At 44.0% G+C, this 14,776-nt stretch overlaps 1 protein-coding gene across 2 annotated transcripts in view; it reads right to left on the reverse strand.

Moving 5' to 3' along the window:
- KLF7 (Kruppel-like factor 7 (ubiquitous)) overlaps window positions 1–14,394 on the reverse strand; it is a 105,524-nt gene extending 91,130 nt beyond the window's left edge. For both annotated transcript variants that reach the window (XM_010861057.1, XM_010861056.1), the window contains exons 1-2: window positions 14,262–14,394; window positions 13,805–14,044 (exon numbers count right to left, since the gene is read on the reverse strand). In XM_010861057.1, coding sequence (XP_010859359.1) covers window positions 13,805–13,906 — 102 coding nt within the window. In that variant the 5' untranslated portion in view covers window positions 13,907–14,044; window positions 14,262–14,394. The remainder of the gene's footprint in view (window positions 1–13,804; window positions 14,045–14,261) is intronic.
- Between the last annotated feature and the right edge of the window lie 382 nt (window positions 14,395–14,776).

The raw sequence follows: 14,776 nt of genomic DNA on the forward strand, positions 1-14,776 counted from the left end.
GATTCTCAGGAAAGTACTTTATTATAATGCCCTAGAGTTCTTCACACAAAAAGCATCACTTCCTCAGTGAAACAAGTCATATAAAATCCACTTCCACAAAAAATTAGCAGTTAAAGCTGATAATGGGGTTCTATACAACATGCTTCTATATCAAGACTATGAAACCTCAGCAATGGATACACGTTTTTCTTCCACAAAAACGACTTTTCCCCACCACTGATCAGTTGTGTGTCATGAGTGACAAAAGAAACCCAGACAATGGCAGTCATTTGTTAATGAGGGTTGTCTGACCAGAAGAACTTTTTTTTTTTGGTATTGTCTCATTTCACTCCCATTTCCACCAAGAAGACGCTGCAAGCTCAGGAAACTTAAGAGTCAGTTTCCAAATTGGAAAATGTTGCAAATACCAATAAGGAATAAACATGCTCAGCAGCAACTGCTCAGCCCAGGCGGGGAGAGGGGTAAACCAGATGGTCTTTTCCAACCCAGATTTCGATGATCTACAACAGAACCTGGATGACTCGGAGAAATTGAGATGCAATTTGGAATCTGCTTTATAAAATAGAATCCCAAACAAAGACATTCAACAAGGCAGAGAAGTCTAAAAAGGAATGAAAATGGATTCCGGGTAAGAACAGAAATCAAGCCAGCTTGAGACTCAGGAAGAAATAACGGCTGTCCCCCAAATCACAGCATTTTTGGAGGGGAAGGTGACTTAGAGAGCTGACAGTCTGGGGGTCACAAACTCAAATGCATGCTCACCTGGCTAGAGATCAGAAACAAAGCAAGGTAGAAATAGTGGAGACAAGGTTAATTGAAGAGTGCATGATGTGTCTGAAAGCATTCCAATTAAAAAGAAAACTGAAATAGGTATGCTGGCCAAATAAAACAGCTCTTGAAGCCAGTTTAGCCTAGGAGCTTCCTGTTTGTATCTGATCATCTGACTGCTCCTAACTCTACCCTACTGTCTACACATGAGGAAACTGAGGACCAGAGAACTCAAATCATTTGATGATAAGCATGCAATAGTGTTTGCTTGTAGCAGAGCCAAAATGCTAGGATTATATTACACACCGAGATGATGTTAAATGGAAAAAAATGAAATGACATTAAGGCAAAAATCTTGCATGCCTTTAGGTCAGGTGTACTAAGTTCACAGAGTTTATTTTTTCAGAGGCCAAATTATATCATCTAGTTAAAACATAAAGCTACTGAGAATTGCTGGAAGATGTACGCAAGGAGAGGTTGTGCAAAAAAACAAAACAAAAATCCTAAGTAGTCAGAGTCAGATATCCAGTTTTTCAAAAACCAGTGTTAAGTCCATAATTATCTTTGTCACAACAGTCCTGAATAAGATGGCAAGTGGAGTTCCTGACTTCTATTTTCCAGGCAGTAAAAACGAGGGACAAAGAACCCTCACAGTTTTATTTTTAATGGATTCTTTAAAGTTACATGCTCAAGGTTCCTTCTAGATACTCCTCAAAAAGCAAGGTAAGAAAAATCCTTTCCATTCTTGGTATTGGGGAATGTACATTTTTTAAAAATTGGGTAAGCTTAAGACTCTTAAAAAAAAATAAAAAGTGAAGTTCCGAGGGAAAAAATTTCATTGAGATATATTAAGTGGTGTGAAATCTCCCTAGGAAATTCATGAAGTCCAGAGAAGGATGACGAGATCCTCCCCTAGGGCAGCTAGAAGCAGATGAGACAAAGAACTGGAAATCTTCTTTCTGGGAGCCCCCCCTTCTGTCAGCCAACGGGACTTTCCTTCCCTGGTTTCTGTGTGTCTAAGAAACACACAAACACACACTCCTCAGAAGGAGGAGATGCAGTCTGTACACACAGCTGGCATCTCTTGACATAAATCTCTCCATAGGTACTGGGCTAAACCTTCAATATGAGGAAATAATCTTCAAGTTTTATAGCAGCATATGCATGATTCTTCCCCCTCCCCCATAAAACTCCCAACATGAACAACCACATCATGAACAACCACATCATGAACAACATCAAATTATTGCTTTTCAGAGGCCAATTCAAAAACACCCACTTTATCACAGAAAGAATATTCCTTGTGTATGTGAGTGCTTCCATTATGTCTTATTTGAAGGGGGAAAATGAAATAAAAATCCTATCGGAGATATTTATAGATCTCATAAAACCTGATTCACTCTCATAAGCTGCTGTAAGCTCAGTCATCAGGTAAGGCAGAAAAGGCAGGCGTAGTAACCGGCACTGTAGTACAGTATATGTGCCGAATTCTGACTCACAAAGAAAAATATCCACATGCCGGGAAAACTTAGGAAAAGTCCTAAGTAAGACTGGAAAGAAAGGGAATGAGTTGGACATGGGCGTGAGCAAGCCAAGCAAATTCCAACAGTATCAAAGGAGGCCGAGTTTTGGGGGGCAATGGATATTGCGAGTATTTCCCCACTACTAAGCGCAAGTGATTTCATGGAAGCTGCTCTGGTGGGATGGATAAAGGAAATACCATGCCTTCCCATCATTCACCTTCTCTTAGACACTCGAGATGACTAGGGCCTTAGAGAAACCAGTGATACTATTTAGAAAAAGAGTACTGTTTTCAACGGAAGGAAGAATGGTTGAAAATGGGAAAAGAATTTGTTGAGTGGATCCTATGTGTCAGACACTGGGCCAGAGAGCCAACATGCCTGCTCTTACTTAGGCATTATTGTCTCTATTCCACCCATGACAGAATAGACTCAGAGATGTTGGGTGACTTTCTCAAGGCTCCAGCTCTGCCTGATTTCAACACCTCATGTAATTTGACTAATACAAACACTATGACCTTAAAAAACCCTAACTAAAGTGTTAGTCGCTCAGTCATTGACTCTTTGCGACCCCATGGACTGTGGCCCACCAGGTTCCTCTGTCCATGGGATTCTCCAGGCAAGAATACTGGAGTAGATTGCCATGCCCTTCTACGGGGGATCTTTCTGACCCAGGGATCAAACAAGGTCTCCTGTACTGCAGGTAGGTTCTTTACCATCTGAGCCATTATAGGGCTCTTTTTCAGATGAGAAAACCAAGTCCCAGAAAGATAGGCCAGAAAGCCTTCAAATCCATACAGTTCCACTGAGTCCCAAGCCATGACCTTTGGCTTCTGCCTTGGTGTCTCCTTCCTAACTAGGAGTCAGTATAAATGTAGAAATTCAGAGTCCTGAGCATACTGCCTGGGCTCATTCTGAGCCCAATCTGGCTCAACCAGACTTCCAAGTTGTGTGACTTTAGGCAAGTCATTTAATAACTCTCACCTCAATGTATCCATCTATAAAAGGAGGATTAAGCAGAACATATATCTCACAGGGTTGGTGTGAGAGTTAAATGAAATGATGTATATAACGTGCTCAGATGAGATCATCTCTAGGAAGTATCTGATATCTATTAGATATTATTCCTAGAGGAGGGCATGGCAACCCACTCCAGTATTCTTGCCTGGAGAATCCCATGGACAGAGGAGGCTGGTGGGCTACAGTCCACAGGGTCACAAAGAGTCGGACACGAGTAAAGCAACTTAGCACAGGTATTATTATGATGCTTGTTATGGTGACAGACAGAATGGCCAAGTTGAAAGAAGGAAGAGGAAAGAATGTTCCACCATGGGTTTTGCAACTCATCTGCTTTGCAGCCACATGAATACAACTTGCTTCATCTTCCTCTGCCCCATTTTTCTCACCTCTGAATGGGAAATTCTGTAATATCTGCCTGTTCCTTAGTTACAGAAAGAATGTGCCAGTGACAAGAGATCCTGATCAAAACACCCTGAGTCCTTGAGAACAAAAGCTCAATACAGATGTCTGTTAGACTCTTAGAAGCCAACGTGAACATCCCCATCACAGGGGAAACCATCTCTTGGTCCATATTAAAGAAAGAAAGAAAGAAACTTAATACAGGGAGGTAAATGCACAGGGGAGGGCCAGGTCATCTTGGAATGCAGAAGGCAAAGCCAAAGACTCAGTGTGACACTGAGCAGCATCTCAGGGAGCTCACAGGAGAATCAGCTCTGCACAGGGGGCTCCTCGCAGATGACATCCTTCACCTCTTAGACAGGAGCTGTGCTCTATGAACAGGGTCTACAGTGGCCCTATGAACAAACACTAAGAGCTCAAAAGGGAGGGATGGGGCCATCTATTTCCACTCCTTTGTATGCCAAGCAAATCTGCCGCCTCTCCAAAAATAAGAGCCAGCACTGTGACCAGTCCATTGAATTCCCGCAACCTGAGCTCTGGAAGGTGAGCATGAACGCAGGGTCAGGAGCATGCAGGCACTCCCTTGTCGAGCGATTGCTCCACAGCTAATTGCCGTTTTCACAGCTGGGTTGAGCTTTCCAAAAGATATCCTTCAACCCTGAGCTCTGAGCTCCTCTCCTGATGTTCTCTCTTGCCAACCATACCCCCATCAAAGACAGTTTATAGATGAAAGGATGCAGCTACAGTACATACATTTTTGCAAACATCACAGTTTGAAATCGAGGCCTTTCTAAGGCTTCTTTGTGAAAATCACCACATGCCCACAGTCATTACCACAAGAGCTAAAGCCTTCTATGGACAAGGAGGCGGCCCCCTTGCCTGAATGTCCTCGGTGGCAATTCTTCTACAGTTTATTTTTGCTCTTCTTACTAGAAACTTGGGTCCTTTGAAATTCTTTATAAACAGAGTCTACTTGCAAACAGTGAGGTCAGGAAGAAATCTGTTGAACTGGTACCTAATACCTATCTGGCATCATCCAACAGATGTTCATGCATGCATCCATCCCTTTAAAACCACAGAGCGGGCTGAGGTAAGTGGAAAATCATGGTTGAGAGCCTGCCGAGAATGAATTATTTGAAGCACGGCACGGCTGGAGTTTAGTGCCCACCACCACAAAAGTACAAGAAATGGAATTTGACCAGGTTAAGCAAACCTCTAGTGGGTCAGAGGAAATGTAAGCTAAATGAGACTGTACTCAACACTTTAGGGTAAAGGAAAGCAAAACAAGAAAGATCAAACAACACTTGGACAGTTGCTATTAACCAAGGAGCTGGATGAAGTATACCCATGACTACCCTGCTTTATTATAAACCTCTTTTACACTTAGCTTCCAAGTTATACAAGAAATAAAATATTTCCATATAAGGAATAGCCAACTACAACTCTGATCTATCTGATATCAACCTTCCATAGATTAAGAGCTCAAAACCTTGGCTGCATATTGGAATCACCCAGAAGATTATTAAAAAAAAAAAAAACAAACACTGATGTCTGGGTTCCACCCAAAGGAATACTGATATAATTGGTCTGGGGTACAACCACAGTTGTGAATCATTACTGCACACATAGTCAAATCTTAAGTCACAGTCATATCTTAAGTCTTAAATATCCACTGATTATCTACCATGTGCATGGCTTTCTAAGAACCTGAAGGGTTATGTATTAAAAGTTTATTCTCAGAATTATAACCAAGGCATGGACTTTGCTCCAAATCATACAACCTAACTGGAAAAACAGGGTAATGGGGAAAAAAGAAAAACTATATTACAGGACAAAACTGAAAAGCATCACGAGGAAGTAGAAAGTTCTACACAAGAGTAGAAATAGCAGCAATTACTGTTGGCAAAGGGAAAGTGAGGGAGTTTCCTGGATGATGTGGCAACCATCTGAAAGTCAAAGGATGGGTAGAATTTGGACAAAGAGACTCATGAGGGAAAAGGAAAAAGAAGGGAAAAGTCTGAAGGAAATGACATAAATGAAGACAGAAGCAGAAAAAGCACAATCATTCAATTTGTATGGCAGCGCGCATGGTAACAAGAGGGCAAACTTGTAACTACTACCTAGCCTCAGTCTAGGAATACTGTGACTCTTAGATGTTTGGCGTCATCATACGCAAAAGAGGGAAACACCAACAATCTGAAACACGGTGATTGAGGTAGAAAGTCAATCCAGGTGAGGTGGCCAGGCTGCCCTGGGGCAATGGCAGAACAAGAAGAAAGCCAACCAGGTGCCGTACGGTGAGAACCAAATCAGGGGGATTCTTCAACCGATGACAGTCAAGGGAAAGAGAGGAGCCACAGATGATAGAACCTTCAAACCTGGATCCCAGAAGAAAGGCGATTAGTACAAGAAACAGGGGAGCCAGGAAAAGGAGGACAGACTGGATGAGCTCACACTTCGGGGTATATTCAGCTGAGGTCATAACTGGACAATCCCAAAAGTCTTTAGTGTCAGCCCCCATGTTTCCAATTCCAAACTGTGAGACTGAACTCAGGAAGATACCGGAGCTGGACATGTAGATTACAGCTTTGATGAAATAAAGAAGTCTCCATTTGGGAAGCAAACTTCAATTTCTAAGATCTTAGAGGTGAAGCCAATCTGTGAGACAAGTTCCAACAGAGAACTTTTACCATCATCACTACCAGAGATTGGGTGGAGACGGGCCAAAAGTTGCTGGGAAGTAGAGTGAAGAGCGCCCCAAGTTTCCTTTCCTCGCTAGAGTCACTCAAAATTAGGCCAGCACAATCCTTCCAGCCCCACAGGACTTTTTTAAAAACTCACAGAAGTTGACTCTCTTCCCAACTGCTTATCACAATGTGCAATATTTTTTTGTTTAAATTTGTAAAACATTACAACTTCACTGCCCATCCAACCCTCTCAAGAAATCTTAAAACACTTCAGAAAAGCTTTTCCTGAATTGGCACATGATAACTGCTACAGTTTCACGCAGTCTCTTAGTTGGCAAGTTGTCAGAGACAAAGCATTTCACCATTTCGCACTTGACGCTTTCCACATAAAACCCCAGTTCCACCATCCATCCAGCTCCCTACCACATCCATCTCAATGCACCTCCTTATTCTCACTCCATTTGTTATCATTTAAGTGACAGCACTTTTTTTCATAGGGCTGGAGTTGTAATTGGGGGCTTTTGTTTTGTCTTTTTAGTACAGTGTACATTTTCCAGGTTACCACACATTATTAAAAGTGGAAAAAGAGATAAAATGACACACATAAGCTTTCTCCAAGATATCAATAGCTTGGTTTAGGGCCCAGACAATTCCCAAACTTCATGTACAAGGGCTGTTCAAAGAAAAACAGGATTTTTTTGCCTCCTTTTAAGGGGAAACAGGGAAAGAAAGAGGAGGAAAGATGAGAAGTAACCCAAAATATACTCAGAACAACATGATGAAAAGCAAGCAAATGGATCATGTGGACATCTGAAAGAGTCTGGGGCCTAGGACCGCCATCCATGTTAACAACAGCTGGACCTTGGAAGGTTCAGTGTTCCATCTGGCTTCAACAATCACTTGGTCCTAGCCTAGTGTTTTAAAGAAACCAAGAGCCTTTCAGGATTTGAAACTCTAAGATTATCTGCATCTAGCTTTGATAACAGGCCTGGGGCCTGACTTTTAATATGACCCTTAGGAAATGTCAATAAACCCATATTCAGAAATAGATATTGCATACGGCTCTACATTAATTATTTTAATTACCTATAATCATTTCCGAATGACACAGACAGGGATGCTGTTTCCTGGCCATTACGGACATGTGTATTTACGCTGTCTACTCATCTGCCCTCAAAGGGCCACCAGCCCCATTACCCCATTAGCTAAAACAAAAGCACAACAGAACTTAGTAAATCTCAAGTATGTTCTATAAACAAGATTTTAACAAGGTGAGGCTATATAGAGAGGCATGGGTCAGTACTCAAATTCAGGACTTCAAATCTCTCTTTTTGGCAACAGTGTTCTGATAGTGCATTACTGAATTCTGAACATGCTCACTCTCCCCTACTGGAGTCAAGCTCATACAGGGCAGAGCCTATAGCCAATTCAAATTCACATCACCCAAACAGTATTTTGCACATAACCAAAGTAAAGGAATGAAGTACTGACTGTGAAGTATTTTCCATATTTTCATATAAATAGAGAAAAGCCCACAAGGTGTGACTGAGTGCCTCGACCAGCTCAGTCAGCAGTGTGAATCACTATGAAATCATAAGTCACTCCCATGTCAAGCAGGCTGATCCTAGATGGATCTCGAAGCTGCTGCTGACCCTCAGCTGTCCCTCTGTATGTCACGCACGTGGTGGATGGGGACAGCTGGAAGCTGCTCTAATGGAGAGTGCAGCAGACACAATACACTCAGCAGGACCAAATTCTCAGGGTCACAACAAAATACCAAGTGACGAAAACAAAAAGGTACCAAGGCAGGAGAAATGATTCTCCAAATAAGCAGCAGAAAACAAAAGTGAAAGAACAAGAAGGGAGAGGAACAAGATGATGACTAATTTTAGGTAAAAACCTGTTCTAGTAATGCAGGACTTGATTTGGGGAACACTTAAATTGAATGAGGAGAGTTTCTCCTGTGGGTGTGTGATGTTCTAAAATAAGCACACAATGTATCTGGGCAGAGGAGTATTTCTTAACTTGCAGGTGTTGCATGTAACATTAATGACTAGCTGCTGTATCTTGTTCCACTGACTTTAACACCTTTAGTGCTTGTAGAGCTTCCTAATCACTGTTCTTGGTAAGATCTGGCGATCTGGGTTAAAAATTTCTACCTGTTCACGCAAAGCAAGCACTCAGTTGATCTGGGAAAACAAAGGGGTGTATTTGTAGAGAGATACATCTCCACCCCTCACCCTTCTGGCACTGCTCAGGTTACGTTGGGGAGCTGTCCTAAACTTTCAGCAAATCTCTGCCCCAACATACATGCTAACTGATAGACTGAGTGAACCGGAATCACAGAGGCATTCTCTGCATTTGCCAATCATGGAGGCCAGCAAAGGTGACTGAAAACTCCTGGCATGCTACTGCCAAACTGCAGAGATAGGGGGTGTCTCCACCCCATGTGGCCAGCTACCCTCTCAACGTGAGTCATTTGGGGCTGGCTGGAGGAAACTGCCTTCCCTCCCCAATAAGCATAGGCTGATTAAAGAATTCTGCATTGCCTTCTTGTACGCACAAAGTTAAAATGCAGGAATTCTCTGATGGGAGAAGAATCTGAAGATTTATAAGAGAATGGCAACTAAAAGCTCCATTAGGACCCTCTCTAAACTATTCCCATTTAAGTGGAGAGGCAAATAGCCCCCACTGGCATTTATATTTAGAATGGGCTGAGAGAGAGGAAGAGCGCATTTTGAACACTGAAGGTCTCTGACATACCCATACATAAATCATTTCAGGGTGAGGTGTCACAGTGCATCTTCTGCTCTGCCCTTTAAATGGATTGGACCCCAACATCACATTCTCCTCAGGGTAGGGAGTGGGGGTGGGAGTTACATGGAGAACAAAGAAGTCACCACTTCCTTTACCCCCTCTCCCGCAACTAAAGACAGATGTAGTTAAAAAAAAAAAAATCTGCATTGTAACATTCATTCACTTTAAAATACCAAACTGAAACAGGTAGACTTAATGATCATGTTTAGAAACCCTAAATCTACACAGAGATGTATCTATTCAGAAGAACATGGAAATGAATCTGTTAAAGAAAGGCTAAGTGTGTGATTGATGGCATTCACATGTGCTTTCATTTGTAAAGCTACATTTATTTAGTGACTGCATCCTTATAAAGGAAATCTGGGTAACAGGGGCAGTTCCAATTTTTTTTTTCAGTCTGCCAAGTCACTGTTTCAAATTTTTTTAAAAATAGGCTTATGGTAACTAAAGAACGCACAAATCACATACAATAAATAAATAAATAAATAAAAAGCCAGCTATTTTATCCTTTCAGTGTGGTTAGCAAGGCTCCTTTGTGTCTACAAATTTCCCTGGGTGGTGCTGTTGCCAAGAAATTCTAATTCATGACAAGGTTTTCTGCAAACTGGGGACAGAGGCAAACCTGCGGGTGCAGGGACCCTACAGTTTGCTTTGTCTTTCTGGCTGAGACAGCACCTGGCTGCTCGGGCCTGTAGAAGGCAGTGCAAAGGCACGATCCCCGTGTAGGAGAAGCAACGTAGCTCACGGACCAAATCCTATCCCTTGCACCATGAGGCTGCTCTTGGAAGGCAACCATTTTTGTAGGCTGTCCCCTAGAGATGCTTCATACCAAAGGCCCTTATAAAAAGTGGTTCAGGGTGCCTGTCACCAAGATGAAATTGCAGTGTTATGGGGACGCTGCAGTTCTTACAGTAGCCAAGTATGCCATTAGTTTAAAACAATGGGGGAGTGGGGGAGGAGGGAGGAATGTTCTATGATTTATTTATTTGTTTCCAGTAGCAGTGGAAAATTTTCTCTGAGCACAAGGGAGGCCTGAAACTGACCCCATCTGCCAATTATGAATCAGCATTAACAACAAACATAATTCCATAAGAGTTTTCCAGTAAACACACCATGCTCCTCAATGGCATGAAGCAAGGCTAAGTGTAAATAAGACTTAGAACATCATTACTTGACCTGTACTCATGAAACAGCAGTCTAGGTATGAAGAATATATCAAAATTCTAAAAGTGCTTGTAGCTTCCCAAAGAAAAATAACCATCAATATTGTATTAAATCCTTCTTCATCTTCCAAGTCAGCAGCACATCCAGAAAAATCATGATTTCTGACGGCGACAAAACTCATGAATGGGTCCCCCGTTATCCATCAAGTGGTACCCTATACACTACGCTAGCTTCTGTCCTACCTTTGACTTTTTTCTACTTTTGCTCAGACAGCTCTTGGAAAATTTCCTGCAAGTTTCCGAAGGGCTTAAGGCTGGTGGCCGTAGGAGTTGTGCGTCAGCTGAATTCCATAAAATAATAGACCACATAAGCACAGCGTAATTTACAGTTATATGACAGGCAGGGATGATGTTACTTGAGCCAAGTGCTTAAGTATGCAGTCAGAGCCCAGGAATGGAGAGCTGTTAATGTAGGATGTCCATCTGGATTTAAAAATTATACCGGCAACGATTTTCACAGTTGGAGCTGGATGTGGAGAAGACATGATTGTCCCAAAACCCAATGTCAAAATGATGACCCCTGTGACAGGAGATCCATGACAAGCTCACTGACTGTTAAGCAGGACAATTATCTCAGGCAAGAATTTAAAATAAAACCTCCATCCTTAATTTTCAAATGCACAGATGTTCTTGGGTTTATCATCCAAGCCCGTCTTTTCTTAGGAACCAAACCAGATTACTGGAATCTCTGCATTTCGCTCATCTCCTCAAGGTACACTGTTCACTTTCAGGAGTACATCTAATAATTGCTCCTCATTTGACCTCTAAAATCTGATTACCCCAGAGCATCAGCAAACTTCCTCCGGCCTGGGGTTCTTTGTAGCAACCTTCCTGAGCTGATTTGAGCAAAGGAGACTTAAAATTTCACCATCTGATGGTTGATTTGGAACCAACAGTTGCATGTAACCACATTCCCCTCCTTTATACTCAGAAGCAGCACAGGGGAGGGTGTAGGGAGAGAGAGGAAGAGAGAGAAGTTGGAGATATGTCACCAGTACGAACTTGGGAGTCCCAGTCACCTTTACAGAAAGCATTTGTGACTAAGGAGTCCAGAGAAGAAAGCTCTTTGGAGTGACAGCTCATTTAGGACTGTGTCCTCACAAGTTATATTTCAGTATGGACTATGAGCATGCTTCTGAAAGAGCGTGGTAAAGGATCTGAAGGTGAGGGTAACAGGCAGTAGGACAGGATTAAGGCAAGAAATAGGGAAGGAGGTGCAGTGGGCTGAAATTCCTTTGCCCACAGATAGAAACTAAACTAGAGGTTCCTCGAAGTGGGTGAGATGAAGTGAGGAGGAAGCGGGGTGGGAGGTGGAGAGAAAAGCAGAGAAAGCTTCTGAGGAAACAATAGATCTAATACATCCTCTAATTATCAAACCAATGATGTTTCCTTATAGATCTAGATGTTCTCATGGATGGTCTAAACAGATCTAGAAAGGCAGGTTTCCTCTGGAGAGGCCTTCCCCAAAAAGCAGGCTTTACTACTGTGAAAACTTGAACCAAAACAAAGTTGGGTGATTCATCAGGGGGGAACGTTGTAACAAATAAAGCCAACTTTCTTTCCTCCAAGCCTACTTAACAGTTAGTCACAAACAAGGGTTGCCTAAATCAACAGATTCTCTTCCCTAACGAGTCTAGACAGTTGTTAATAGGCAACCAATTCAACACCAGTGGGCTGACAGTGTGAAATGAAGACTATTTCTGAAAATGAAATTCTGGCAACCTTTTGGTTTAATTAGCATGTGAAATAAAAGGAGGAAAAAGCTCCAGTGAGACCCTTCATGAGGCAGTCTCATCAAGGATGGAAGAAAGGATGCACTGGAGAAATGCCTTATGCTAAAAAAGTGTGCGCTGTGTGTGCCTTTAGAGAAGGACAAAGTCAAACACATCTGCCAGCATCCTCAGGCAGGAATGCATGTATGGACCCACAGACACCAGAGACCAGTATCCGGAGAAACTCCAGCCTGGAAGAATCAGGGGAGTAACGGCAATTAGTAACAATGGTACAGAGGATCACCTCCTTATACCGAAAACCAAACCTCACTCGCTAAAGCAGCGACTGTTACATCCTTAGACTCAAGCCGGCAAATCCCGCTTTGGATCCTGGCAGAGGAAATCCAGCCGTTCATTAGCCTTAACAAGCTGCTGTCACGAAGCAGAGAAGTTACATGAGCAGCCACACACCAAGCCTCTCGCAGCCCTCCCCAAGGGCAAGCACGTTTCTCCAAGACGGATTGTGCACGTTCACACTTCCTCCATGCAAATCTGAATTGTCTTCTTGGACTTTCCATGATACACATTGTAGAATTTTGAAAGAATACTAAAGCATACTCGTGTCCCTCCACCTTCCCCCCATCCACCATCTTTCCTGAAGAAATGTCCCCTCAGCAGCTCCCAATCCTTACTGCGAAAAACCACCGTTTCTGCAGCAGATCTGGCACTTTCCACTGACCAGCACTTTCTTTATTCTACTTCACAAAGCCCAGTGAACTTGTCACCAACCCCACTTCCCCCTCCCTGGGACACCTAGCCAACTTGGCACTGGTGCCCTTCAGCATCTTAGGAGTTTCTTAACTAGTCCTCTAAGACAAAGTCAGAGGCATGGAAGCACACACCACCCTTTGTCGGAGGTTGTGCTAAGTGGAGAGGGACACCAAAGGAGAGAGGGAAGCAAGGACACACGCAGAGAGCGATCTCTTTCCGTGGATATTGCACTGGGGAAGCCTACAATGCATGGTCAGCACTAGATAGATATATCTTCCCATCCTCCTCCAAGATATCCTTGAGTACCTTTTATAACTGGGTTCCTCGCCCTCCTGCCCACCTTCTAATCTCAAAATCAAGTTCCTATTCTTTATTGACACTCGCTAATTACTAGGAAAACACCCCGCTTTGCTCTTACCACCCCCCACCCCCCCGCATCTGACGGCCGTCAGCACCAGTTGAGAGATGAACCTGATTTAAGGTACCAAGTAGGTACAGCTAGTGCATGTAGGGACGCGGTAGCTGTCTGCGATGGCTCGTTAAGCCCCAAACCCCCTTCCCACCCGGCTCCTCCGAACCCCAGAAGTTAGGCAGGTCTCTGCTGGGGGACAGTGAGCCCAACAAAATGTGCACAAGGATGTGTGTTGGTGACTGAAACGCAGGCAGCTCGGACCGGCTGCTCAGCTCTGCACACTATACGGGGTTAGGGGGTGGGTGGAGAGGTAAGCATATGACTGTTTCCAAAAACATTTTCAACAACAAACAGCCAAAAGGGGGGTAAAAATTAAACAAACAAACAAAAAAATTCAACCCCAAGCCCACACCAACGCAGCCCCTGCGAGTCCGCCGCCACCACACGATTTACACAAGTAATTTAAATCATTCACCTGCTGCCAGGTCTCCTCCAGGGATGGCAAAGCTGAGAAGTAGCCGGTGTCGTGGACAAGTTGTAGCTCCTGGAATATACTATAACTAGCCAACACGTCCATGTTGCTGCTGCCGGGCAAAACCGGAGGAGAAACCCTCCCCCGAACACAGTTGGGTCTGTTTGTTTGTCAGTCTGTCTGGCTCACCCCCCAAGAAGGCAGACATCCAGTGGCCCTTTTGTTTTGTTTTGTTTCAGTCAACTAAAAAGGAAAAAAAAAAAAAAAAAAAATCAATGCAGGAGAGAGGGAGAGAGGAGGTGAGAGAGGAGAGGCTGAGTGGGGTGGATGGAGAGAAGCATCCAGCGTGTACAGTGCAGACGGCTGCCAGGAAAAGGGGACTTCTCCACGGGAGTAACAATTCCCTTCCAGGGCTCTAATCACTCCAGCTCGTGGATCAGGAAGGGGGATGCAAACTCACTGATACGAAGCTGCCATCTATTTCTGCAGCGCTGTTCGCTCCTAATGCAATCTTTGCTCTTTATTTTGGGAGGTTGCATTTTTTTTTTCTCGCGATCGCTTCTCTCCCCCCCTTTCCTTCCCTCCCCACCCCCCACCCCATCCTCGCTAGTTTGTAGTCTCTCCCCCTCCTCCTCCTTTTCTCCTCCTCCTGCTCTTCCCCCTCCCCAAACTCCCTCCCTCCGCCCCGCTCTCCGCGCAGCCGTGGGATCTCGGAGGAGGGCGTACATTAGGCCGCGTGTGACCATGTAAGGTAAACAGGGGGCTCATGAAGTCACTCAGGACCAATGGGGAGCGCGGAGCGGGACCTGAGGCGGGGCTCGGCCCTGGCGGCGGGCGCCGATTGGCAAGCTGCGAATCTCCCCGCTGCCTTACAAGGCGGTGCGAGGCGAGCTATTTTTAGAGGGCTATATAACGGGGTTGAGGCGGCCGCACAGCGGCCGGGTAGCGTGAGCGCGAGGGACGGGGAGGGTCGCG

This window comes from Bison bison, unplaced genomic scaffold, assembly GCF_000754665.1.
Source record: "Bison bison bison isolate TAMUID 2011002044 unplaced genomic scaffold, Bison_UMD1.0 scf7180017864471, whole genome shotgun sequence".
NCBI classification, from domain to species: Eukaryota; Metazoa; Chordata; class Mammalia; order Artiodactyla; family Bovidae; genus Bison; species Bison bison.